General features: G+C 38.8%; 5 protein-coding genes across 9 annotated transcripts in view; 2 read left to right on the top strand and 3 right to left on the bottom strand.

Moving 5' to 3' along the window:
- Window positions 1–490: 490 nt before the first annotated feature.
- LOC104806365 (SPX domain-containing membrane protein At4g22990) lies at window positions 491–5,541 on the top strand. 5 transcript variants are annotated; one of them, XM_010531230.2, is made up of 12 exons: window positions 491–600; window positions 1,408–1,451; window positions 1,797–1,861; window positions 1,956–2,076; window positions 2,452–2,763; window positions 2,839–2,943; window positions 3,177–3,634; window positions 3,721–4,025; window positions 4,156–4,331; window positions 4,421–4,611; window positions 4,704–4,837; window positions 5,109–5,541. In XM_010531230.2, the coding sequence occupies exons 3-12, from the start codon at window positions 1,809–1,811 to the stop codon at window positions 5,345–5,347; spliced, it is 2,094 nt and encodes a 697-aa protein (XP_010529532.1). In that variant the 5' UTR covers window positions 491–600; window positions 1,408–1,451; window positions 1,797–1,808; the 3' UTR covers window positions 5,348–5,541. The 5 variants fall into 5 exon arrangements, with proteins under 5 accessions (XP_010529532.1, XP_010529528.1, XP_010529530.1 ...); XM_010531226.1 differs by having other exon boundaries at window positions 492–600; window positions 4,153–4,331; XM_010531228.2 differs by lacking the exon at window positions 491–600 and adding an exon at window positions 637–684 and having other exon boundaries at window positions 4,153–4,331; window positions 5,109–5,347.
- A 2,706-nt stretch (window positions 5,542–8,247) lies between these two features.
- Window positions 8,248–10,209, top strand: LOC104806364. Its single transcript, XM_010531224.1, is given in 2 exon segments — window positions 8,248–8,957; window positions 9,058–10,209. Coding segments are annotated over 2 exon segments (1,731 nt in total). The 5' UTR covers window positions 8,248–8,275; the 3' UTR covers window positions 10,107–10,209.
- A 210-nt stretch (window positions 10,210–10,419) lies between these two features.
- Window positions 10,420–14,598, bottom strand: LOC104806363 (hydroxymethylglutaryl-CoA synthase-like). The gene is made up of 12 exons (XM_010531223.2): window positions 14,333–14,598; window positions 13,295–13,401; window positions 13,063–13,195; window positions 12,760–12,903; window positions 12,355–12,513; window positions 12,108–12,181; window positions 11,937–12,012; window positions 11,787–11,842; window positions 11,607–11,694; window positions 11,322–11,462; window positions 11,073–11,225; window positions 10,420–10,823 (listed from the first exon to the last, which is right to left on the bottom strand). The coding sequence occupies exons 1-12, from the start codon at window positions 14,393–14,395 to the stop codon at window positions 10,620–10,622; spliced, it is 1,398 nt and encodes a 465-aa protein (XP_010529525.1). The 5' UTR covers window positions 14,396–14,598; the 3' UTR covers window positions 10,420–10,619.
- Window positions 14,599–15,515: 917 nt separating this feature from the next.
- LOC104806362 (phospholipase D gamma 1) lies at window positions 15,516–19,644 on the bottom strand. Its single transcript, XM_010531222.2, has 10 exons — window positions 18,673–19,644; window positions 18,185–18,301; window positions 17,894–18,088; window positions 17,521–17,769; window positions 17,345–17,413; window positions 17,102–17,249; window positions 16,865–17,013; window positions 16,502–16,681; window positions 16,219–16,416; window positions 15,516–16,034 (listed from the first exon to the last, which is right to left on the bottom strand). The coding sequence occupies exons 1-10, from the start codon at window positions 19,642–19,644 to the stop codon at window positions 15,741–15,743; spliced, it is 2,571 nt and encodes an 856-aa protein (XP_010529524.1). The 3' UTR covers window positions 15,516–15,740.
- Window positions 19,645–20,687: 1,043 nt separating this feature from the next.
- The window catches only part of LOC104806361 (ubiquitin carboxyl-terminal hydrolase MINDY-1-like), a 5,590-nt gene continuing 2,576 nt past the window's right edge, over window positions 20,688–23,701 (bottom strand). The window contains exons 6-14 of the mRNA XM_010531220.1: window positions 23,029–23,701; window positions 22,629–22,865; window positions 22,422–22,476; window positions 22,256–22,337; window positions 22,040–22,120; window positions 21,843–21,947; window positions 21,669–21,718; window positions 21,309–21,435; window positions 20,688–21,000 (exon numbers count right to left, since the gene is read on the bottom strand). Of these exons, the coding sequence (XP_010529522.1) occupies window positions 20,923–21,000; window positions 21,309–21,435; window positions 21,669–21,718; window positions 21,843–21,947; window positions 22,040–22,120; window positions 22,256–22,337; window positions 22,422–22,476; window positions 22,629–22,865; window positions 23,029–23,701 (1,488 nt within the window). The 3' untranslated portion in view covers window positions 20,688–20,922. The remainder of the gene's footprint in view (window positions 21,001–21,308; window positions 21,436–21,668; window positions 21,719–21,842; window positions 21,948–22,039; window positions 22,121–22,255; window positions 22,338–22,421; window positions 22,477–22,628; window positions 22,866–23,028) is intronic.

The raw sequence follows: 23,701 nt of genomic DNA, 5'->3' as shown, positions 1-23,701 counted from the left end.
TATTTAAAAATAAAATTTTATGGACCTACCCTGCAACTCTTGTAATGTTGTGAGTTATTTTTTTATTGATTATATTATCAAATAATATATATATATATATATAATTTTTTATGTCTGAATTTTAAAGTTTGATGTTCAAATGGAATCTTGCATCCACGCAAATATATTTGAAGAAGTGTACTATTAATATCGGTTTGATAAGCTGGGTATCAAGATTTTACTAAAAGTTTTTTTTTTTTTGCAATATATTAAAATTTGGTTGTTTTATATTTAAATATATCATATTATGTATGGGATGTGTTTTTAGCCATCCTGCTGCCGAAGAAAAAAATTACCGAGAAAAAATTTCCACTTTCCAAGAAAATCTATGACCGCACAAAAAAAAGATGGTTTCTTTTTCACTGTCCGACAAAACGACGACCGACCCCACATGCATATCTCCATCGCTGCATCGCTTTCTCTCTCGCTCTCATATAAATGTTAATGACTCGAGAGATTCTCAGAGCCACTGTCTTTTTTACTCTGATTTTTCCTTTTTTTTTTGTGTTTCTTTCAAATTCTTGTACGATCATCCAATTTGGTGTCCTCTGCGAAAATAGGGTAAGGCAATCTACCGTATTTTCAGCGTTATTCCAATTCTGCGATCCAGAGATTTTTTCTGGGCTGCGAGAAAATAAGAAATGGGTAGAAAATTTTCCCACTTTTTTTTTTGTTTCCTTTCCATTCGCTTCTGGGCTTTTCGTGTTCAACCTTCGAGGCTCTGTTTTTTTCTCTCTCGTCTGTTTAGTTGTCTCTCGTTTCTTTCGTCAGAGGTGCGTATGTACAATAAAACCCCACATATTGCTTTATGATCTCGATGATTTTGTTCTTTTTTCTGCTGTGTTTTCGAGGGAGATTTAGCTGGTGATTTTTCGAAGAACATAGCTTCTGCGATTCGAGTTCTTCGATCCTTTTGTCATTTCTTTTTGGGCTAAACTTCCGTAATTCCTGGGTTTGAATCTGGTAATATTTTGTTTTGATTTTCTTTTCTTGTTTGTTTGCCGAGAAAAGGAGGGAAATTTATGATGATTAGGGCGTCACGCGGATTTCCAGTTCCATTGTTGCCTTTCTCTCTCTCTTGTCAAGAGTTTTTTTCTGGGTTCTGTTTGGCTGCTCGGAAAACGTCAGAAAGAGCGGAGAAAAGGAAAATCCGAGCTGGGAAATTCTCGTTTCTTTCTAAAATTCCCTCATTTTCTGGGCATCCAAACGGAAGAATATGCCATCATCATTACTTGTATCTCGTTAGGCAAATCATGAGAGCCGTTTCCTAAAAGTTCAATTTTTTAGCTGTAATCTCGAACAAAAGTTTAACTATCTTCTTTTCAATTTACTCATTTTCGAAAATTTCCCCTGTTTTTTTTCCTCCAGATTCTGGGTTCTCCGAGGATTAGGAGTGCAAGATCGAGTAAGAGGTAGGCTTATGATAACAATTATACTACTAATTTCAATATAACATGCTTTCGATTTGACTTTTCTTGTTCTTCATCTTCCTCCTCGCTGCTTGAAATCGGAGATCCATCCCGAGCAATTACGTACATGTACATATATATATATATATATACACACACTATTACACGCACACACAAATGTATATATCAATGAAATCCAAAATCTTTGACTATAGAACATGTCAAAATAAAAATGACAGATCTATTGGCAGTTTTTACAGTTCTGCAAATCCATTGATGCATATGTAGATTGGAAGCTTTTTGTGTTAACAGGTTCTGTCTCTGATTTCTCTGTGGAATTTTGTTTAGTTGCAGAAGAAGATGGTTGCCTTTGGGAAGAAGCTCAAGGAACGGCAGATTGAAGAATGGCAAGGGTATGATCAAATTCGATCTTTTTCTGAGGAAAATTTTTCGGGTTTAGTTTATGGCATTGTGTTAAAACATAGATGTTCATCTGGTCCCCTGCAGCTATTACATCAATTACAAGTTGATGAAGAAGAAAGTGAAGCAATACACTCACCAGATTGAAGTTGGATCATTGGATCGCCGCCATGTTCTTAAAGATTTCTCCAGAATGCTGGATAATCAGGTGCTGTTTCCTTCATGAATTTTCTCGTATTTTGAAGGAAAGTTTCGAACTTTTCCCGAACCTATTTCCTCAATTTCCCGAGAAAGTTTCATGTCCATGTGATATCCATACATACATGTGATGTGTTTGCCTAAATTCTTGTATATTTCTTGCCAAGAAGATAACATTCTTATATATGTGAATCTGCAACTCCTTGCTCAAGTGTTCATATAACGTGTAAATCCAGCTATGTACGTTCAGTTCTACCCTTTACCGGAAAAAAAACCCGAAACAAATAACAAAAAGATGAATCTTTGCAGCTTTGTGCTAAATTTGTTCTCCTCGGTCTGCTTTACGATGTTGAATTTGTTCTGTTCCATTTTCCGGTGGTTACAGATCGAGAAAACTGTTCTTTTCATGTTGGAGCAACAAGGCTTGCTCGCGAGTAGGTTGGAGAAACTAAGGGAATGGCACGACTCTCTTCAAGATCTACCCGACATTTGTCAGATAACCGACCTACGAGAAGCTTATAGAGCTGTTGGTCAAGATCTTCTCAAGCTTCTGTTATTCGTCGAGATGAATGCCATCGGTATACGTAAGATACTGAAGAAATTCGATAAGCGATTTGGTTATAGATTCACGGATTATTACGTGAAGACCCGAGCTAATCATCCTTACTCTCAACTGCAGCAAGTGTTCAAGCATGTGGTAAGGCTTTAGATCTCATTCACTATCATTCTCGACTTAATCATCCTCGTGTTTGAATATATCGAGAACTTTCAGGGTCTGGGAGCTGTTGTCGGGGCCATATCACGCAATCTTCACGAGCTTCAGAACAATCAAGGCAGTTACTTGTCAATTTACGATCAGACCGTTCTTCCTCTTCAGGTCTGTTCTTCCCTTAGTTTACGTCTGTATGTCTTCTCCAAATCATCATACAGATTAAGGATTCATCAAACTTATGTTTGGTTAAACAGAATCTGTTTCTGTATTGATCAAACTAATGAGATCCCCCCCTTCTAACTGTCACGATTGAAACAAAACAATCACTGGGTTCTGTATTTCTCGTTTCTATATAAGGGCACTATCGTAAATATAGTCTCGACCCTCGTGTTCTGTAGGACCCGGTGGTGGACTCGATCAAGGCGGCTGTAGACAGGCTGACGCGATCGACGAACTTCCTCAACTTCATGGCTCAACATGCACTTATCATGCAAGAAGAGTTACCAACTTCACAAGACGAGGAAGCGGACGAAGAGGGGCGATACCACTTCATGTCTCTCTTGCTGAATTTGGCCAACACTTTCCTCTATATGGTCAATACATATATCATCGTCCCGACGGCAGATGACTATTCCATGAGCCTTGGAGCCGCGGCTACGGTCTGTGGTATCGTGATCGGGTCCATGGCTGTGGCTCAGCTGTTCTCTTCGGTTTATTTCAGCGCCTGGTCCAACAAATCCTACTTCAAACCGCTCATTTTCAGTAGTATCGTCCTCTTCATCGGAAACTTGTTATACGCTTTGGCTTACGACTTCAATTCAATCGCTGTTCTCTTGATCGGTCGTCTTTTCTGCGGGTAAGTACTGTTCTGAAATGTTAACCGATCTTCCATTTCGTCGTCTTTTCCAACGGTTTTCCAACGGTTTCGATCCGATTTTTCAGGTTGGGTTCGGCGAGAGCAGTGAACCGAAGGTATATAAGCGACTGCGTGCCATTGAAGATCCGAATGCAGGCTTCTGCAGGTTTTGTCAGTGCCAGTGCTTTAGGAATGGCATGTGGACCTGCTCTTGCCGGTTTGCTTCAAATCAGATTCAAGATTTACAAGATTACCTTCAACCAGGATACGTTACCCGGTTGGGTTATGGCCGTGGCTTGGCTTATTTACTTAGTCTGGTTAGCTATCTCATTTCGGGAGCCAGCCCGTGATGATGAGGAGGAGAGTCATACTACCGAGGAGGCTAACTCCGGTATGTTAACACACTCGTGTCGGTTTTTATGCATAAATCAGTAGGATATGATGCTGAACCTGACATTAGAAGGATCTGAGAGTATGATTTGAGCATTCTTTTTTTAATCTAATCTTGGAAATGGCAGAAGCTGTTCAAAATGGGAATTTGGAGAAAGGTCTTAAACAGCCGCTTCTGATAACATCGGAGGAAACGGAACAGGAAGAAGAAGACGAGTGTGATGAAAGCGAAGAATCTCTCGAGGATTCCCGCAAACCCGCAAACTCCATCGTAGCTGCTTACAGATTACTCACTCCTTCCGTCAAGGTAAAACCCGTTTTCCTGCATTTTCATTTCAATAGAAAAGAAGGGTCATCGACTGAATGAATTTTTTTTGGCTTTTCGCTGTCTTTCAGGTTCAGCTTCTGATATACTTCATGCTTAAGTACGCGATGGAGATTCTGCTCTCCGAATCAAGTGTCGTGACCACTTACTACTTCGGATGGTCGACGAGCTCGGTTGCAGTCTTCTTGGCATGTCTTGGTCTTACAGTTCTTCCAGTTAACATCGTCGTCGGAAGCTACATAAGCAACATGTTCGAAGACCGGTAAGATCCTCAGATCTTTCTTGTCGTTGTTTCTTTAGTTTGATCCGACAGAAATCTCATGGTGTTTCTCGAGATGATGAATCTCTCTCCAGGCAAATCCTGTTGGTTTCCGAGATTATGGTCTGCCTCGGGATACTTCTCAGTTTCCATATCGTTGTCCCTTACACCGTTCCGCAGTACGTTTGCTCGGGACTCATCATGTTCGTCGCTGCGGAGGTTCTTGAAGGTAAAATACTGATACCCTGAAACTTCTAATAGCTCGTTTTAACCCGAAATCCTTCTCCGGATGCAATATTTATTGAACGATTTGGCTCCGTAAGGACCTTGAATGTAAATGCTGATACCCTAAACTTCTACTAGTCTCATTTTAACCAAAAATCCTTCCATGGATGCTAAATGTGTCAAAAGATTCAAACTTTTTGGCTCCTTAAAGTATTGTTCTAAAACTTTTCTTCAACAACTTGGATGACATTTTGTTGTTCGGTATAACATTCCAGGCGTCAATTTATCGCTGCTATCGCGGGTAATGTCCTCGAGGCTATCCCGAGGGACATACAACGGTGGTTTGCTGTCGACGGAGGCGGGAACGATAGCTCGTGTTATCGCCGACGCGACGATCACTGCCGCAGGTTACTTGGGAGAGAGTATGCTCTTGAACGCCACCCTTCTTCCTTCCCTTGTCATTTGCGTAGTTTCCATTGTTGCTACTTGCTTCACATATAACTCCCTGTATTAGTGCCTCTTTTATATATTTCGCCCCATAGAATTCCATAATTGTCAATTAGGCCCCTTTTTTTCTTTTTCTTTTTCTTTTTGCCTTCCCTTTGATCTCCTCCTCAGAAAATTTTGGTCTCCTTTGTATTTTCGTCGATGGATGGTTATAGATTTGATATTTGGATGTATGAATTAATCATATACGTTTATTTATTATATGTAGTTGTAGATTCATGAAAAAAAAATTGGTAGAGAATAAACGGAATGTGCGATATTTTGTTATTATAAATATTTTTGTTTCAAAATATATTTATAACCATATTGTTAGAAACTAGACCATCATAATAATCCGTGTTTGCGCATGTTACGAAATCCATTCATGACCATAAGTCGGTGGTTGTATATCGTTTTTTATGGATGGTTAATTAAAGACGTAATTGTTGGAATCCGAAATTACGCTTTTAATGGTATTATTTTTTATTTTGAGCCTTTTGTTTTAGATTTTGGTTTTTGGTTTTTGTATTTTTTTATTTATTTTGAAAATCCAAAAAAAGAAAATATTTTAGTTTTTTTTGTTAATTGGTCACTGGGAGAGTCGAACCCGGCTATTGGTTAACTTTTCGTTTTCACTTCAACCACCTGCTCTATCCTCTCCGGGCAGATCTTTTAGTTTTTAGTTGATTTTTTTCGTCAAAATGTTTTTCTAAATTTTTAGAAAAACTAACTTTTTAAAAATTTGATCGGTTATTTTTTTGGTTTTTGAAATTTAAAAACTCTAAAAAACCCAAGTTAAAAAGAATTCAAGTTCATGAAATAAAATTTACAAACTAAAATCTTTTATGGATGACATATATAGATATATACACACACTATATTTATGAATATTATATCACTTGGAAATTGGTTTGTCATTATAGTCTATTCAAGGGGATACCATCATCTTTCATGGAAATTAATGAAAATTTCAAATAGACAACATCTCTATATAATTCCCAACAAAATCAGTTGGCAGAAGTGGATCCACGATTTTATTAGTGACGTAATTGCATTGCCGCCCATAATTTATATAATAAAATTATGAAATTCTAGATAGAATATATACTTAGACAAACAAAGTCCAATATATTATTTAATATACACGACCTAGGGTACTACTACTACCACCATTTGCCTCGACTACAGGCAAAGTCCTTCCAATTTAATGCATCCATGCATCATGTTTCATGGACATCCTCGCCGTCATTATCATTGAAATTTCATCATATTCAACATATATATATATATACACACATAAAAATATATATAGACTTTTCGTATAATCTTTGTTTCTTTGTTTTTATTTCCTCTGAGATGCTTTGAAACTGTACGACTTATACGTACACATCCGCATGTGACTAGTCAGTCATATTGGAATTAGGTGATCATATGCATAAAAAATGAATTTTAATTTTATATACGATAAATTTAATAAAAACTAAACCAATGCCATCTATTTTACATATATTATATTGGTATTTCTGATAACTTTGTTTTTTAATTTTTGTATGTACTCACTAACTTTTTACGTACCATAAACATGTACATAAATATAAATCGATATATGTGTGCATGCATGTACGTAATGTACGCTGAATGTAAATGTAATAGAGGGAGAAAAAAGAAGACACTGACTGAGTCAACGAGCGCGTTACGCGACGAGTCAATTTACGAAAGTTGTAATGGTGGTTACTATACGTGCATGAAAAGGTCTTCCACTATCTTTCCTTTTTGTCCTTTTTTATAAAAAAAATATTTATTTATTATTATTGTTATTTCTTTGTATTTAAAAAAAAAACATTCTTTCACAATCATATCATCGTCATGACAAAATTATAAAGAGAAATGCTTTCATTAGAGTTTTGAAACTTTTTTTTTTGGAAACTAGCGTATATATGTACACACATTGATATATATATATATATGTACACACATTTAACGAGCATTAGATACTACAAAGAACTAGGTTTATAGTTCCGAATAACACATATTTATATCCAATTGAATTGGATATAAGTATCAATATGATGTTTTTTTTCTCCAAAATTAAACCAAATATTAAAGTAATTGCAAATCCCAAAATGGAAATTTTTATTATGAGTATTTTCAAAAACAGATTCTAAATTGAAATTGAATTGAACCGAAATCTGAAAAAATCAAAACAATTGTAAATCGAAACCGGAAAAAAAGTTGAAGCCATATTTTTTTTTCCAAAATCTTTAAAAAAAATTAAGCCAAAAAATAAATGAACCGAAACCTTGTCTGCAATGTAACTTCATTAGAAACAAGGTTATCAAAATTAATATATATATCTGTGTAAGTGTTTATATGTGGAAAATATTACATTGGCTAATTCTTGAATAACATAGGGTTATATTTCTCAAATCTTTTATTATATTTTATATTTTTAGTTACTTGTCTCTGTTTTTTTTTCGAATTTCCAAAATTTTTGTCAACTTCTCTTTTGGAACTGTCCGGAATGCCGAATCCATGTTCGCTTCTTTAAAAAAAAATCAAGTCAAAGTTAATTATTAAATATATGCCAAGTCAACGCAGGTCAATATTAACGTAAACCTACCATTGCATATACTTTTTTATTTTATTTTATTCGCCTTCTGTTTTTATCACTTTCAGAACTAATTCATTTTTTCTTACAAAAAAATCGAATTTGAAATTAATTTCATTTTCTTCCTAACTTAAATAAATTGTTTTTTTAAATGTGCCTTGTAATTAATCTCAGCAAACAAACACAAAAGTTTAATCAGAAAATGTCATTCGGTGTCATTTCTGTAAATGTAATTTATATCGAAATTATTTTATTTGACTTGAATACTCTCATCCGACATTTTTCCTCCATAAAACGCAGGGAGAGAGAGAGAGAGAGAGAGAGAGAGAGAGAGAGAGAGAGAGAGAGATGTATTCGGAGAGCTCGCAGGTGCGCTTCAATGGCTGCTGCTGTTCATCTCCATTTTCTTCTGCCATAGCCGAATCTCAGAAGTCTCACAATCTCGATTTCTCCATAACCACAGGAGCTTCATTTCTCGAACGAAACACCAAATTCACCGACCACGAATCTCTTCCCTCGTTTCAGACATCATTCCTCGACCTCATTACAACTTTTCCAGATTACTTGCAGACGGATCAAGCCGATCACATCCGATCCACAGAGTACAAAAACCTCTCCTCGTCTCGCCTTGTCTGCTTAAACCACATGGATCATCCTCTCTTCTCCTATTCCCAATCTCAGCAGATTTCGGAATCAGAATCAGAACCCATTTCAGGTTCTTCTTTCTTCGCCTTGTCCTGCAAGTCGGTGGGCTCGGTGTCTGAATTGCTATCGTCCGCGAGCCAACAATCTGAATTCCAGTCAGAGGAAAGAGTCATGGGTTTCATGAATATCGAAGAATCCGATTATCATATGATTCTTACCCACGACCGTTGTTCCGCTTTCAAGATTCTTGCAGAAATTTACCCTTTCAAGACAAACCCTAATCTTCTCACTGTCTACAACTACGAAGACGAAGAAGTGGAAGCCATGATCAGCATTGCAGAGAAAAAGGGCATAAAACCCGAATCAGCGGAGTTTTCATGGCCGAGTGAGGGAAATTAGAAAAACAAAAAGATTTGCTTTTTTTTTTTATAATTCTATTATTGTTTTATTAAATTCTGCAAAATAATAATTCAACCTTACATCAGTACTTTCCACTTCCAGGATCTTAATAATCCAATTATTAAAAAAAATTAAAGATAAAAAGATATTGAAATAAATATTAGGAGAGATGGGTCTTTTCGTGTTTCCGCTTCAGTCACTGATTACAGGAGCTTCGTATTCGTATTCATGGATGAGCTTAGCTCGCGAAAATGGATGGCACGTATTGCTTGACACCTCTGCTTTAGGTTCTAAAGACATGGAATCACTCGGGCTTTCTCTGTTCAACCCAGATTTCCTCATCTGTTCCTTTTCCGAGGTTTTAGGACAAGACAACCCATCTGGTTTCGGTTGTTTGTTCCTCAAGAAATCCATCTCTTCCCTTCTAACAGAACCAGAGCTCATCACCAACCCCTCGAATCTCACCTTCGTAACAGCTGAACTAGCTAGGACAGAACCGAACCCCGGGCCGTCATCATCTTTCCGCAGAGAAAACGACGGAAATACCCCCGAGTCCTGTCAGGAAGGTTCTTCTTGCTCTGAGATTGTTGAACTGGAGCTGTCGTCAACTGAACAATGTCGGCCTAAAGTTACGGATCAAACGATTGAATTCCGGGCATTGGACCACGCTGATTCGTTAGGACTAATACTGATCAGTCGTCGGGGAAAGTACCTGACAGACTGGCTGGTACGAGCTCTGATGAGTCTGCAACACCCAGGTTCTGAAACAGAGATGCCTCTTGTCAGAATCTACGGACCGAGAACAAAACAGGATAGAGGGCGATCGATTTCGTTCAATATTTTCAACTGGCAAGGCGAAAAGGTCGATCCTTTACTGGTTCAGAGGCTTGCAGAGAGGAACAAGATCATGCTAAAGTGCGCAAATCTGCAGAACATAAGAACAGGTGACAAGGGAAGAAGAGAGATGAAAGTGCTAACCCTTGGCTTTAGATTGGCTGTAGTGAGTATTAGGGTTGGATTTCTGACAAATTTCGAGGATGTTTTTAGGGTTTGGATGTTTGTTTCTAGATTCTTGGACGCAGACTTTGTGGAGAAGGAGAAGTGGAGAAACAAAGCTCTTGAGAAATACACGTGATTAAAAAAAGGTTTTCCCTTTTAGTCCCTTAGAAGTTAGAACAACATTTTTTGTTTTCAAATTTTTTTTTTATTTTGTAATCCCATATTGGACCATAATATGATTTTGCCACGTTTATTTTATGATTAATATAAATTATTTTTCACCAGGAGTGTTTTTATTCCACGTTATAATACACAGTTACTTGTAGAACACGTTTTAATATTCTATTTTTGTAATCATCGTCAAATATCCAATGAAAACAATAAACCAACATATTTTATAATTCATTTCTTCGACTACGTCATCAATTCATGTTATTTGTAACGTCATGACAAATCAAATCAGTACCATTATGCCATATGGAACATTTTAAAACACATTCTAGAAAAAACGAAACATTAAAATGTAAAAATTCTAAGTGTAAGCGTTATCAAACTCTCATCACGAAATCAGACTAAAGAATCTGAGAAACATAAAAGAAATAGGGAAATTAATAAAAAAAAAACTTTTTTTAAAAAAATTTCTCACTTCTCAGTGGCCGTTTGCGAGGGAGCCACCATTGCAGTCAGCGTCTTTCTTGCCGTAAAACCTACGGTAGAGAGAGTCGACCTCCTTCAGGTAATACGTTCCAGGGGCCAATAGATCAATCACTCCTCCCTTGTTCGTGACAAAGTCCTTTCCACCGTACCTGTGTTCCATCACCTTCATTGTTTCCACGAATCTCTCTGGCGTGAACTGCAAGGCACAACAGTTCTGTTAGACTACTGATCTTGAAACAGGAGATTTTCTCCGAAGAACAGAACATGTAAGAGAATCCATGTAATATGTGTCCGTATTCGTGTGTATTTCCTGCCAATACGCAAAACATTCTGATATGCGAGTCTTCAACTCTTTGCTCAGGTTTTCATATAATGTGTAAACAGGAGATATCCCCAAAAGGAAGAAAGAACAGAACATCAAAAGGGGCATGCTCAGTTATCTTACCTCGTGTCTCGACTTCAGTTTCTCAGCAACATCCATCACAGATGCGATGTCTGAAAGGCTGAAGGGAGGGTGGCTGCTATCGCACATGCGCAAGGAGAACATTGTCGAAGTTAGACCACTTCCGTATGAAAACATCATGACCCGCTTCCCAGCCTACAGGAACCAAGCACCAGTTATATCTCTCAAAGGACTAAGTTCAATCGGGTTTGCCTATGCAAGGTTTCAGAGATTACAAGAGAAATTTTTTACCAATTCCTTGTGTTTATTGTGAATGAGGGAAGCAAATGCAGCGTAGAGAGATGCTGTGTACATATTCCCGACTTGCTTCGGGATCAGAGTTGTTGGTTGTACCTTAGCATCATACAATGGCTTTGCGAGTAGTTGTGACACCTACAAAGAGTAAATCATGGGGAAACCTCGTATTATCGAGTTGAACTCAAAGAAAATTCATAAGCCTGAACAATTTGCAGGGAGTTATGCAGTATATGCGCCACGGGTTCTCGTGTTATCAAAACAAGAAAGATTAAGACAAACCTTTTCAAGATCACGGTTTTGGTAACTCTCGTCAAGGGACAAAGATGAGTATGGGGAGAACTTTTCTTTTACAGCCTCCTCGACAGAGCTGCAATGGAGGAAGCATGAAAGGAATGTATATAATTCAGGGCAGAACGAGGAAATAACTCGCGACTCAGAGAGTCAAGAGAAAGTAAGAACCTTGCATTTCTCAAGAAGTCATTGTATAAGAGACGGGCAAAGCTTTTCTGTACAAGCTGCAGCGGCAGAAGCAAGATGATGGTCAAAGAAAATCGAGGTAGAATAGAGCTACTCATTGTAGCAACTTTTATCTAGTAAATGACAAGTTACCTTGTTGTAAGGAGAGTGGAAAACAAAGAAATCGCCATCTAAGATTGAGAATTCTTTGCCTTCAAGTTTCTGGTACCTATATTCAGGAGAAAAAAAATCAACATACGAATTGGAAGTGAAAAAACAAACAGATCCGCTGAAGAAACTAGTTTCAGAAATAGAATGACTGACTTGTTACAGTAATGTTTATAGCAAGAGTCAAGGGCCATAAGGTAGCAAGTTTGAGAAAGCTTTCCATCAACAACCTATACACGCACACACACACAAATACTGAAAACCACTATACCACAGAAACAAAGAACAGAAGGAAGATAAAAATCCACACAAACAAGTTGGTAAAGCTTTCTTGGTGTTCTTGGTTGGTTAAAGTTGGTAAAAATCAACAAGCAAGCATACTGTTCTATGAATCTACTCTTACCGGGTATTCACTAGCAAGATTGGGCTTGTAAAAGTCATAGGCATGAGCCATATGGCTTCCCCTCAATTTGCTTTCGAAGACAATAGGAGCATCGGGACCTATCAACATAGCAATTGCGGCTGCTCCTCCAGTAGGTCTTGCTGGTCCTTCAGCGTAAACCTGATTGCAGAAAATGTTAAGCAAGGAAGTAAATTCGCACACTTTAGGCATAAGATACACAAACTTTATAACTGGCTGTGGTCCAACTGAGTAAAAACATGCAAAACCGATGATTATTGTAAAGCATGAATGTGATTGCATGGATCTATGAAAAAAATAACATATTTATTGAAAGTGAAATCTCATTCGATAAACAGAAAGATCAACCGTACGGAATAGGCTTTCAAATCAAATGATGAGTTATACCGCACTATCAGTACAAACGACAAGACCATAACGTCCATCCCATGAGTTACTCTCCACCCAGTTGACGCAGTTGAACAAAGCTGCAGTTCCACCATAGCAAGCATTGGTCGAGTCAACACCTTCAACATCCGTATTTCCACATTTCTGCTTATTCACACGAGAAAACGACAAAGAAGCATCAAGATTTGAAATTTTCATGTTTTCTCCGAACTTGAGAATTCTCACCTAGCGGTCCAACAATTCAAAATTGACAAGTTCATCTGCACATAGATTTGAACCCTGAAAGTACTGGGAAAGGAATACCTCAAAGATTTGCATCAAGAATGTCTTTATGGACTTGCTCTTGTCTATTACAGTCTCACTTCCCACTTCAAGGCGTCCAATTTGACTCGGGTCGATCTTATATTTCTCAAGAAGGGAAGTCACTACATTGAAACTAAAACACCCAAAAAAGAAACCGTCAGCTTTAAATTCACATTCCCTGCATGATGCTATGTAAAAAGACAAATCACTTGAAATCCAATAGACGAAGAACCTCATGGAGATCACATCTTCGAGCTCGGTGCAAAAAGCCATGCAATCTTGTCCAAGTCCAATGGTGTATTTACCTTTGCTTGCTCCATCATGAGCTTCCAGTGCTTCCTATGTAAGAAAAGAAACTTAATCAACACGGAACAGAAGCAAGAAACCGAACAGAGCAATTTTCAACAGCTGAAAAACATTCGAAATTCCAAGAACAAATCAAGACCCCAAAAAAATAGGAAGCACTTGTAGACAATATATCAGTTCATTCAGTCTACTCATATAATTTACATACAGAAAAGCTAGAATTCAGATCAATATTGCAAAAACTTACTTGAAATGAAAAGGTAAATACACATACAGATTTAACCAAACTGTAAGTCTTCTTCTTACAGCTAGAAGATGGTCTTACAGATCCATGGCAGCCAGATCATGTCATTAAGAATCAACGAATAGTAAATGATTCAACGAAATGGCAGCTTTAGAACTCTGTTGGAAAAAAAGTTGAAAATCATATCTAAATCCCAATTGGAACCAATGAATCAAAAGGGTAATCATTTTATCAACCCATTTCAAGTTTCGCCATCATATCTCGGCCCCAGAGATCTCATTACGAGAAATCTAATTTTCTTTGTTACTACATTGCATCAACCTCATCTTGTGATTCCATATCATGATCAGAACCCTAATCTCCAACCCAAAAAAAACACAGAAAATGGAAGAAAAAAAATTCCAAAGTTCATGCCCATCTTAATCGTCCTACACTAAAATTCATGCGTATCAAAACCCAGAAACAAAAAATACTACTACATGTTTGTGTACAACTTCCCTAAACTATGAAAGTTTTCCTAGATATGTTCCCGGAAATTTTTTCCCAGAAAATGTCAGCCATGGAGATTAACGAATCAGACGTCAAGTAACAAAGGGGCAAAAAAGCTGCGTCCGAAACGCAAAAGCTCCAACGACGAAACAGAGCATCCAAAATGCCCCAAACGCAAATTCCATCAAAACGCAGAAGCAAGAGGGAGTGGGGAAGATCTATGGCGTTTACCTGTTGAATGCAGGTCGGAGGGAAATAGATGTCCATAGCCAAAATTCCTACGCTCTTCGCCATTGCCGGAGACAAAAGGAAGAATCTTCCCCAAAAAATTGTTGACCGAAAAAAAAAAAGATTCAAAGTTCGATCGAGAGAGAGAGAACCCAGAAATTTTCTGAAGTTGTGAAGAAATGAAATCTCGGATCACAGCTCAAAAACAGAACCCGATTTGTAAGAGGGAAATTAGAAAAACAAAAAGATTTGCTTTTTTTTTTTATAATTCTATTATTGTTTTATTAAATTCTGCAAAATAATAATTCAACCTTACATCAGTACTTTCCACTTCCAGGATCTTAATAATCCAATTATTAAAAAAAATTAAAGATAAAAAGATATTGAAATAAATATTAGGAACATCAATCTCATATTATTTTGCGGAGAAAAATTCAATGATACGAAAAAAGTGTATAATAATAATAATAATATATAGTTTATCATATTTATATTTTCTTATATATAATTTATATATATGTATACGATTGTGTGCGTTGTTGCGTGACAGATAATCGGAGGGGCAGAGTGTCCTCCGGACTCTGGACAATGCGGACTTTGTGAAAATGAGCTCTTATTATTTGTCCACACGATTCTCACACTCTTACTTCTTTACCCCTGCAAATCCCGCTTATTTACTAATTTACCATCGCCCTTCGTTTAATTTCCAGAATTATTTATATATAATACGGAAACATGGGGATTTCATGAGTTTTTTGTTTTATATGAGGACATTTGTCGATTTTCCTGAACTTAGGAATCTCCGCCACCATCCGATCAAGATCTATCAACTCCTCACCGTCCGATTGTTTGACTAAATCCAGTCAACGTTATTTGAAGAGAGGTACATGAGATGAGCCTGGGAGATACGATACCTCACCGACCGGTGAGATGAGTCAAATTTTGGCTGGCGTATGATATTGGGACCCATTCGTGAGAGCACGTGTTCCTTTTTCATTTGTTCTTCACTAATTAAAAAAAGTATGTCATATATAATTATATATAATACAAGGTTCTAAACTTTGCTCCAAGCATGGTGGTGACCCATTATGCATCTCATTTCAATTTTTACGACTGTTTTGCTTTTAAATGAAAACCTTCCACCTGCTTTATTAATTTTCATTAAAGGCACTTAACTTCTTTCGTATATAGTAATTAATAGAAAGGATTTGACAGATTAAAAACGGTTACAAATAATTAATTACACAGATAAAAACATCGAAAATATCAAAAGAAACCAAAAACATGTTTCTGAACTATAATAGACAAAGCTCTAATTGGGCCGAACGCAAACAGGCCCAAAAAGGACCGAAGAACATGTACATGGTCATGGACAACTAAAAAAAGAATCTCACCAGCTTGGGGAACCAGATCAGATGGTGAGGTTTTCTTGGACAGCAAGAAACGATCCCAAGATCTTCCCGCCGACATCTGGGAATGTCTCACAGCCAGGAAGAGGCCTGACTTTGCCGGTTCTGTCGACCTGAACCGGATATTTCAGGAGATGACCTTTCATCTCTGTCACCTCTTCCGCAGCGAATTGCCTCCAGTTGAACTCACTCATTTGCCGCACCCTTCTCACGCACTCCAAGCTCTCTGCCTGCTCAAAACCCTGCTCCAGAAACCCTAGATGCTCCGCCCACAACGACATTCTGTATCCATAGATCTGCAAAAAGATCCGGAATTTGCAGAAAAACCAGTTTATGTTCGGTCAGGACATGGAGTGGTTGGTTCAGGTAGGGTTCTGTGCATTCTGCATTTACCAACTGAAAATCAAGCAAAACCCGCTTCTCGGATCCGAGGTTTATAATGAGGCTAGCTTTTAAAGGTGTTCGAGACCGAGGATTTACCTGGCCACGAGGACGAGAACCTTTCATTGCCCATGTATGGTGTGGTTGGTACCCTCCCATTGCTATTTCGGTGTCTCTAGTTCCTTCCAAGGATCTCTGGTTTATATTTGCCGAGCCTATTATGACATACTCATCATCCACTATCATTCCTTTGGAATGTACATATATCATGAATCTCCTGCTCTTCAAAGCTTGCACCTGCATTCCAAAGTATCTCAAAATGAGGCCATAAAGTGAAGCAAGAAATTCGGCTTATATGATGGAAATATACATGTAGATATACCTGAACAGGGTTTGCCTGATTTTGATTCCGAGGATTATATACAGCAACAGTCCCTTCAGGCACCTCTCTTGTTCCAAGACAGAAGAAGTTCAAAAAGTCTTGTGGCTCGTACTGCCCATCGAGACCAACCTCCACAAGAGCCTTGTAGATGGTTTCGTACATCATTTGCATGGTTTTATGCTGCAAATATTTAGAACCAAACCCTTGAGATTAGAAGACAAGAACCATGTAAATCTTTTCTCTAAACTATGGTTATCCAATCACATGGAAGAACTATCATCATGCCTTCCATCAGGAATGTCCAAGAAACTGTCAGATGGGAGCTCCAATGATGAATTTCGAATAAGAAAGAGGACCTTTTACCTGCCAAAAGAGAATTCTCTGAATAGGGTTACTTGTTGGAGCACCTTCTGGCCACATTGGAATAACTATGTACACAGAAAACCTCTCCCTCGCTCTGATTTTATTCGCTATCTTGAGTGCAATTTCCATCGGGATTAGATTATTCGCACCTGCAGGCCAGAACCCGTTCCTTTGTATTACGCACAACGATAAGCATTATTGTGCAGCTCGCCCTTCAAAGGTTTTACCGTTCCTTACCCAAATCTTTGTTTGAATCCCAGTTGAATGATGACCCGAGAAAATACTGGTTCTCAATGTAGATGAAGTGTTGAGCAGATCGTATGGCCTTAACATAAGCAGCATGTATGCTCATGTCTATGAGTATGTTCTTCCCACATAGGAGGTTCTGTTCCACAAAAATGCACATATACAGTTAATTCAGTTAATCTACTAAGTATCGACATGAAGATGACAGTTAAACGGTTACACTTTTCTGCTTACTCTGCCTGTAGCTTCTCTGGGATCCTTTGGAAACCCTTTGACAGAGCTTGAATCAATTGAACGGAAAACCTAAATAAAAAGTATGATCCTTTTTATCACTACACATTAAAAAAAAAAATTGCCATTCCATATGAATGTCACCACATCTTAATGATGGTAAGTGATGGCTGCATTACCTGGACATGCCATGACTCTGGATCATTATCATTAGCAGAAGAAATTTCGGATATCCCCATAATGTCGGGAATTCTTTCTATCCTCAGCAACGAATCATCACGCGATGTCTTTAGCTTCCCAAGTCCTCGTGGTTTCGAGGCTTTTAGCCAACGCTCTTCAAAGTTTGCAAGAACATCATAGGCAGCAGGACCATCAATTCGAGAATGCAGATCATGCCATGGTTCCCTTGGTCCATCATCCGCAGTAGTCTAAACCCGGCCAGAAATTTTGAAATGTAACAATGAAGATCTGAGATTTTACGTTTAAACAAGCAGAAACAGCTAATCCAATTCAAATTCTAAACGAACAGTTTCCCGGGAATGGAATGGTTACCACAAAATTCGGGTTATGGAAGTCATCTTTATGCAATGTCCTTAAGGTCCTAAACAGAGGATGCTTGGGGGTATCATATCGTCCATTGCACAAATCGAGCCCCCCAACAAAAGCTATGATCTTTCTTCTGTTCTGACCTGCATCAGCATCTACAATCACGGTCTTTTGATGATGTGTGTAGATTGTTCCAACTTCCTGGAAATCATAATGACGCCCATAAGTTCATAATGATAAGGTTTCAATGGAGTGTAGGCATTAATCAATCCAGTGACTGATTGATGATCATCTTACAGATTTTTTTATAAAGCTGTGGCCTTTCCCACCAGATCTAGGACATAAAAGAACTTGCACCGAAGAATGCTTGAAAAACCGACGAGTCTCCTCATCGCTCGTGCCCATCACTCCTTGCTGCATATATATAATAAACACTAGCTTTACTAAAACGAAAAATCACTGCTGCTTCTGTCAGTCCAGAAATATGAAATCTTCAGGATCTAAAACAGAGACAGTGGCGAACAGAAGTATAAAGAAAGCGAACGATGTCAATCTATCAAAGACAGCTTATCTATAGGAGGAAGATGCATAAACGAAGAGGCATTTCCATGAAGCTATTTGTCAGAGGTAAACAACCAATGCATATGAAATCCCAAAACTACAGCTTTGTAAACCATTCTGGAAATTGAATGACAGATTCTGCAATATGCATTGAGGAGAGTCCCGAAATCTATACGGGCAGAGCGTATAAGAAGAGAAACTGAAACTGTTAGCTTCCTTCTTACCGTTTTGATGCCCAAAATGCTCCTAGAGGTTGGATCATCCCACACAAGAAGCAACACTCTCACACCTTCTTGTGACTTAGATTTAAGCAATTCACCCAATATACCATCAGTTGGATCATTATTCCGTCGAACCAGCCTAACCGGATGGTAAACAGACCAACCCGTGATATAAACCAGCCTCCGAGCCTGACTTATGGCACTGGCCACATCCTCCCAGCATCTGCCATGTCTATACTGAATTCCACCATCAAGGTTTAAGTTAGGCAGCATACAGTCATCATCAACATGAGCATCCTGATACAGAGTTACCCTACCGCCTTTCCTTAGCGGAAAATATGTACCAGGAACTCCTGCATAGTCAGGACCAGAACCTACTCCCATTTTGTAAAGGCTCATTCTCTCCATTGGTGTGAATTGAATGGACAAATTCAACACAGCACCTGGTTTACAAGGTTTCCCACTACTGTTAAGAATGGGGAAGAACCCTTCAACCTTGTTTCCCGACCAGAGCTGCTCAGCTGGAATTCCGACAGCTCCAATGATCTGGGAGCCGAAAATGTCATTGTCTTTCACTACAAAGTGGACTTCGGCGGCATTATGAGCAACAGGGACATCAAAATGCTGCATCCAGACAGGGCTTTCGCTGTTATTGATCACGAATGTTCTGGCAATCACAGCACCACAGACAGAGACCGTAACGTATGGGTCGCTGGTGATCTTAGAGGGCTTTTGTCCTTCGGCTTTGTTGGCGGATTTCTTGCTAAACCCAGAAAACATCTCGCCGAGCTTGTTGTGGAACATATCCATGTTAGGGAGGTTTCTCGCCTCCTTAACCCAGATGTCTAAGTTTCCATGTAACAACAAAACCCTCATCGACCCGTTATTCGTCGAGAACGGCACAGATTGTTGGCCCTGACCATGGCTTGATCCTCCAAACGACATGGTTTCCGTATAAACCGGATGATACGCCATTGAGATACGAAACAAACCAGCCGACAAGCACGAGACTTGAAGCCAGTCAGATCAATTTCTCGATCGATTGAGCAAAACCCACAAAATGAAACAAAAAAAGGGTACTTGGAGACGAAACCCAGATCGAACCTATGAACACGGAAGCCGGACAAAGAGGGATTTGGGATCTGAATGTGGGGAGGGTGGGATAGAATAAAAACGAAGGGGAGTTCACGTGGGGAGGAAAGTGGGAGGTAATGAAGGTAGGGTTGACTTGGATCACAAGAATGGATAGACTGACTGAGGAATTGAAATCGGGGTGAGGGTTGTTGAATCGTTCCAATGCAAGACAATGAAATCCATGAGTACATTTGGCATTAAAGAATGGAAGATAATTGCAAGTTGCTTCCGAGGACCAAGCCGCCAGAGAGAGAGAGAGAGGGTTTCTCCTTGTTTCGGCTGCGAAGAAGGTGTTTCCATTTTCTCTCCATAAAGGTTACGTCTTTGGTCTCTCCTTGCTCATATTGTAAAACACATTTCGTAATCAATTTGGGCATTACTATATTTTCTTGAATTGCGTTCGAATTATTTGTTTTTTAAATCAAAAGAAATTGGACGTTTGGCATTTTTTGATCGTCGCCATGTCGGCTACTTGCATTGCAAGTTTCCTGTTCTAGCTTCTCGTTGGCTGCTTAGAAGTCACAAGCTTGTTTTTCTAGAAAGTGAAGAAAATTCAACATCCCTTTTTATGTGTTTCTTTTTTCTCCGCCTATGATTCAAACATACGATACAAAATTAGTTTTTTCCTAAATATTACGCGACGGCCAATCGTACAAGTTGTCCAGTATTCAAGACCACAATTATTAACAATATTTGTATGATGATAAAAAAAAAATGAACAAGAATTCGATTAATCAAATAAATGGGGTATTCATTGATACGAGAAGTCCCACATGCAACGCAGGTCAAGTCACTCCGTCAAAACAAACGGCGACCAGAATCACCATTTCAGATCCAGACGGCGCCATTACCAACGAAAAAACCATAAAACTCCAAAAGTACCCTTATCTCAACTACCCAGGAATCATATGACAGAACCATCCGATTATGAGCAGGAAAGGGAATTCGATGGTCACTAATACGTTTTGTTTCTATCAAGTATTTGTCGTAAAACCAGAAAAAGGAAATTTAAAAAAAAAGGATTTAGCTAAAGAGCAGAAAAAGAGAGAGAGAAAGGAGAAAGGGGAATATACAGAGGGAGAAGAGGGGTGAAACAAAAGAGTAGAAAAGGAAGAGGATTTACATGACTGTACACTTGGAGTCTTTGGATGGTTTCCCCTCCGGTTTCGCGGAAGGCCTATGGCTGCTTCTTGGTACCTGCAAAAATCCCCATGTTTCCATTTCACTTCTCTCACCATTCACCCACAATTTGTATACATTTGTTAAAAAAAAAACTGTTAAATGAACTTGGGAGTCCAGTATCAGTATTTCGTAGTTATGTATACTGGTGTTCATAAGAAATAGAAAAGATGCACGGGAATGGCAAAGGTTGTATTTTTTTTTTTTTGTGTGGAAAGATTACGATATACGGTTTGTACGTGTGTATCGTCTTATCGAGAAACAGGGTATGAAACGTGATGCATGTCGGAATTTTAATAGGAAGAAATAGTTCCGTATTCATCTACCTGTGGACCCGTGATGAGGCCTGAGGGACCAGTGCCTACTGGCTGTGCCGGCGGCGTAGTGTTACTGCGTGGGCTCTGTTGCTCAAACTCTTGCTGCTGCAAAGCTATCGCCAGTTGGAGATCGGAGCTGCAGAACAAGATCAAGATCAATGTTAGTCGATCATGAACCCATTTCAAAAGACCATCGGTATACATCCAGAAATTTGTAGCTTCACATGAGAAAAAAAAAAAAAAACAATTTCTAGTGTCGATCAGTATGAGATGGAAGGTTTAAAAAGACTGGATCATAGCAAACACAATTGGTACTATTCAATAATTGGAGATAACTGACATGGTGTGTAGTTTTCGGCAGATACTTACTTGATGTCATGGCCTGCTTCCGAAGCAGTGTTGATGCTGGCAAGATAATCCTGAAACGTGAAAACATAGGAAAAAAAAAAGGAAGGATCAAATGCGATTAAAGCAGGATTTTTCTACATGCAAAAAAAAGAACATAAAAGAAAAGAGAAGTCCGAATACTCGAGGAGAACATACAGCAGTATTGGAAACTACGTTTTGTTCGTTCCATGTGCCACTTGAGCCATTGTCCATCTTGAAGACCCTGAAGTTACCAGTCATGAACACAGTGTCACCATTAACCTGGAATCATATTTCAAGTAAAAAAGTTGTAAACATTCAATAATGCTCAAGGCGCCTAAAACACAGATTATGAGTTCGAGATTCGTGAATACCTCGTTTAGTTTTTCCCAGACCAGGTCTGGCTGATTCATATAACCTTGATCCGTAGCCAACAGATAAAGTTCACCTTCATACTGAAAAAGGAAACCAAACGACATAATTAGAACCATATGCTTAGATTTAATGCAAATGATTAGGGATTGACCGTGAAAACGCTTAATCCCAAAGACGATAAAGAGCTACAAATATATTCCCAGTTTCAAACTGACCTTGAACATGGTGCTGAAGTGGTTATTGCGGAAAAAGACGCAAAGTTCACGTTCTTTAAGGCCTTCTTGCAAGCAGAAGAGTCTGGAAGATATGATTGTCAATAAATATCGAATAGTCCAGTCTAACCAAAAAAACTAAATCTAGGAATTACTAGTATTCACATACCCACAAAAGGTTAATTGACTAGCACTGCTTTCCAAGAAACTCCTGATCAGATTCCCTAGCAAACATCAAATAGAACGAATACATATCTCAGGGAAAAAATTACGGTACTTATGTGAATTAGGAGCACAACATGTGTGTCCATGCACAAAGGAGTGGATGCGTTAGTCACCATAATTGTGCTCAACACATAATAAGAGCATTGCTCACCTTCTGCTGGAGTGAGGCCATCCACAGCCCGTCCTTCAGAACAAGGATCAGCAGCACTCTTCTCAGCTTTTCTTCCAAGAAGAGACTCACCTTCATAAACAGGCTCTTTGTCTTCGCAAACTGCAGCCACTGAGTTAACACACTCTTCACCTTCGTAAATGGGCTCACCAGTAGCTTCACCTGAGGTAAAAGCATTGGGTCCATCGTCATGCTGGGATATGTGACTAAAATCTAGAGCTGCAACAGGCAGAGACTTGAGTGAGAAAATTCAGCTCTAACATCTCTAGAAATACTCTCCACATAAGGGATAGAAAATGTAGGAGTTGATTAATTATTTGCCATTGCTGTGAGTAGAGAGATATTCGTGAGATTTCTTTCATCTAATGTTAGAAGATGTTACCTGGATTAATAGAACTACCATCCTCGGACTTGGGCAGAATCCCAGTATTGTTGGCAGTTATGGTTGGCTCAAGATTAGTCTTTTCGACAGAGAGTGTCTCAGAAGTTGCTATATCCACAGAGGTGCTTTCACTGCTCTTCTCAGTTCCACCATCACCATGTGGCCCATCTTCAGATTTCTGAGAAGATAACTGATCATGATCAGGATCTGCACTGCTTTTTGTGGCCAATGTCATTGGACATATCTCTTCCCCCACATCAGTCTTATTCCCACAATTGTCTAGTGCATTCTTGTCATCGGATTTGGACTGTCCTAGTTGATTGATATTACCATAATCGGGGCTAGCATGACCATCTACAGTGTGCTGAGAATTTAAAAGATCCTCTTCAGATATTTGATTTTCATCTGAATATGAAGACACAGATACTCCATTGCTGGAGTCTGCGTGAGCATCATGGATGGAAGCAGGCCCTTCCTTCTCTGATAATTGCAAGGCTCTCAACAACTCTGCTTCTTCTTCAAGATCCCCCTTTCTAAGTTTACGATGCTCTTCAGCTGCAGGTGGAGAATCATCAAAAGATCTGGTTTTCGAAAGACATGGTGAAGGAACCCCTAGAGCTGCTGTCGTCGCAGCAACAAAGTCAACTGAATCTTCAGCAGGCATCAAGTCAGA

Source organism: Tarenaya hassleriana, unplaced genomic scaffold (genome assembly GCF_000463585.1).
Source record: "Tarenaya hassleriana unplaced genomic scaffold, ASM46358v1 Cleome12, whole genome shotgun sequence".
In the NCBI taxonomy this organism is placed as follows: Eukaryota; Viridiplantae; Streptophyta; class Magnoliopsida; order Brassicales; family Cleomaceae; genus Tarenaya; species Tarenaya hassleriana.
The sequence above is the reverse complement of the archived record's forward strand: the minus strand, read 5'-3'. Positions and strand labels throughout refer to the sequence as shown.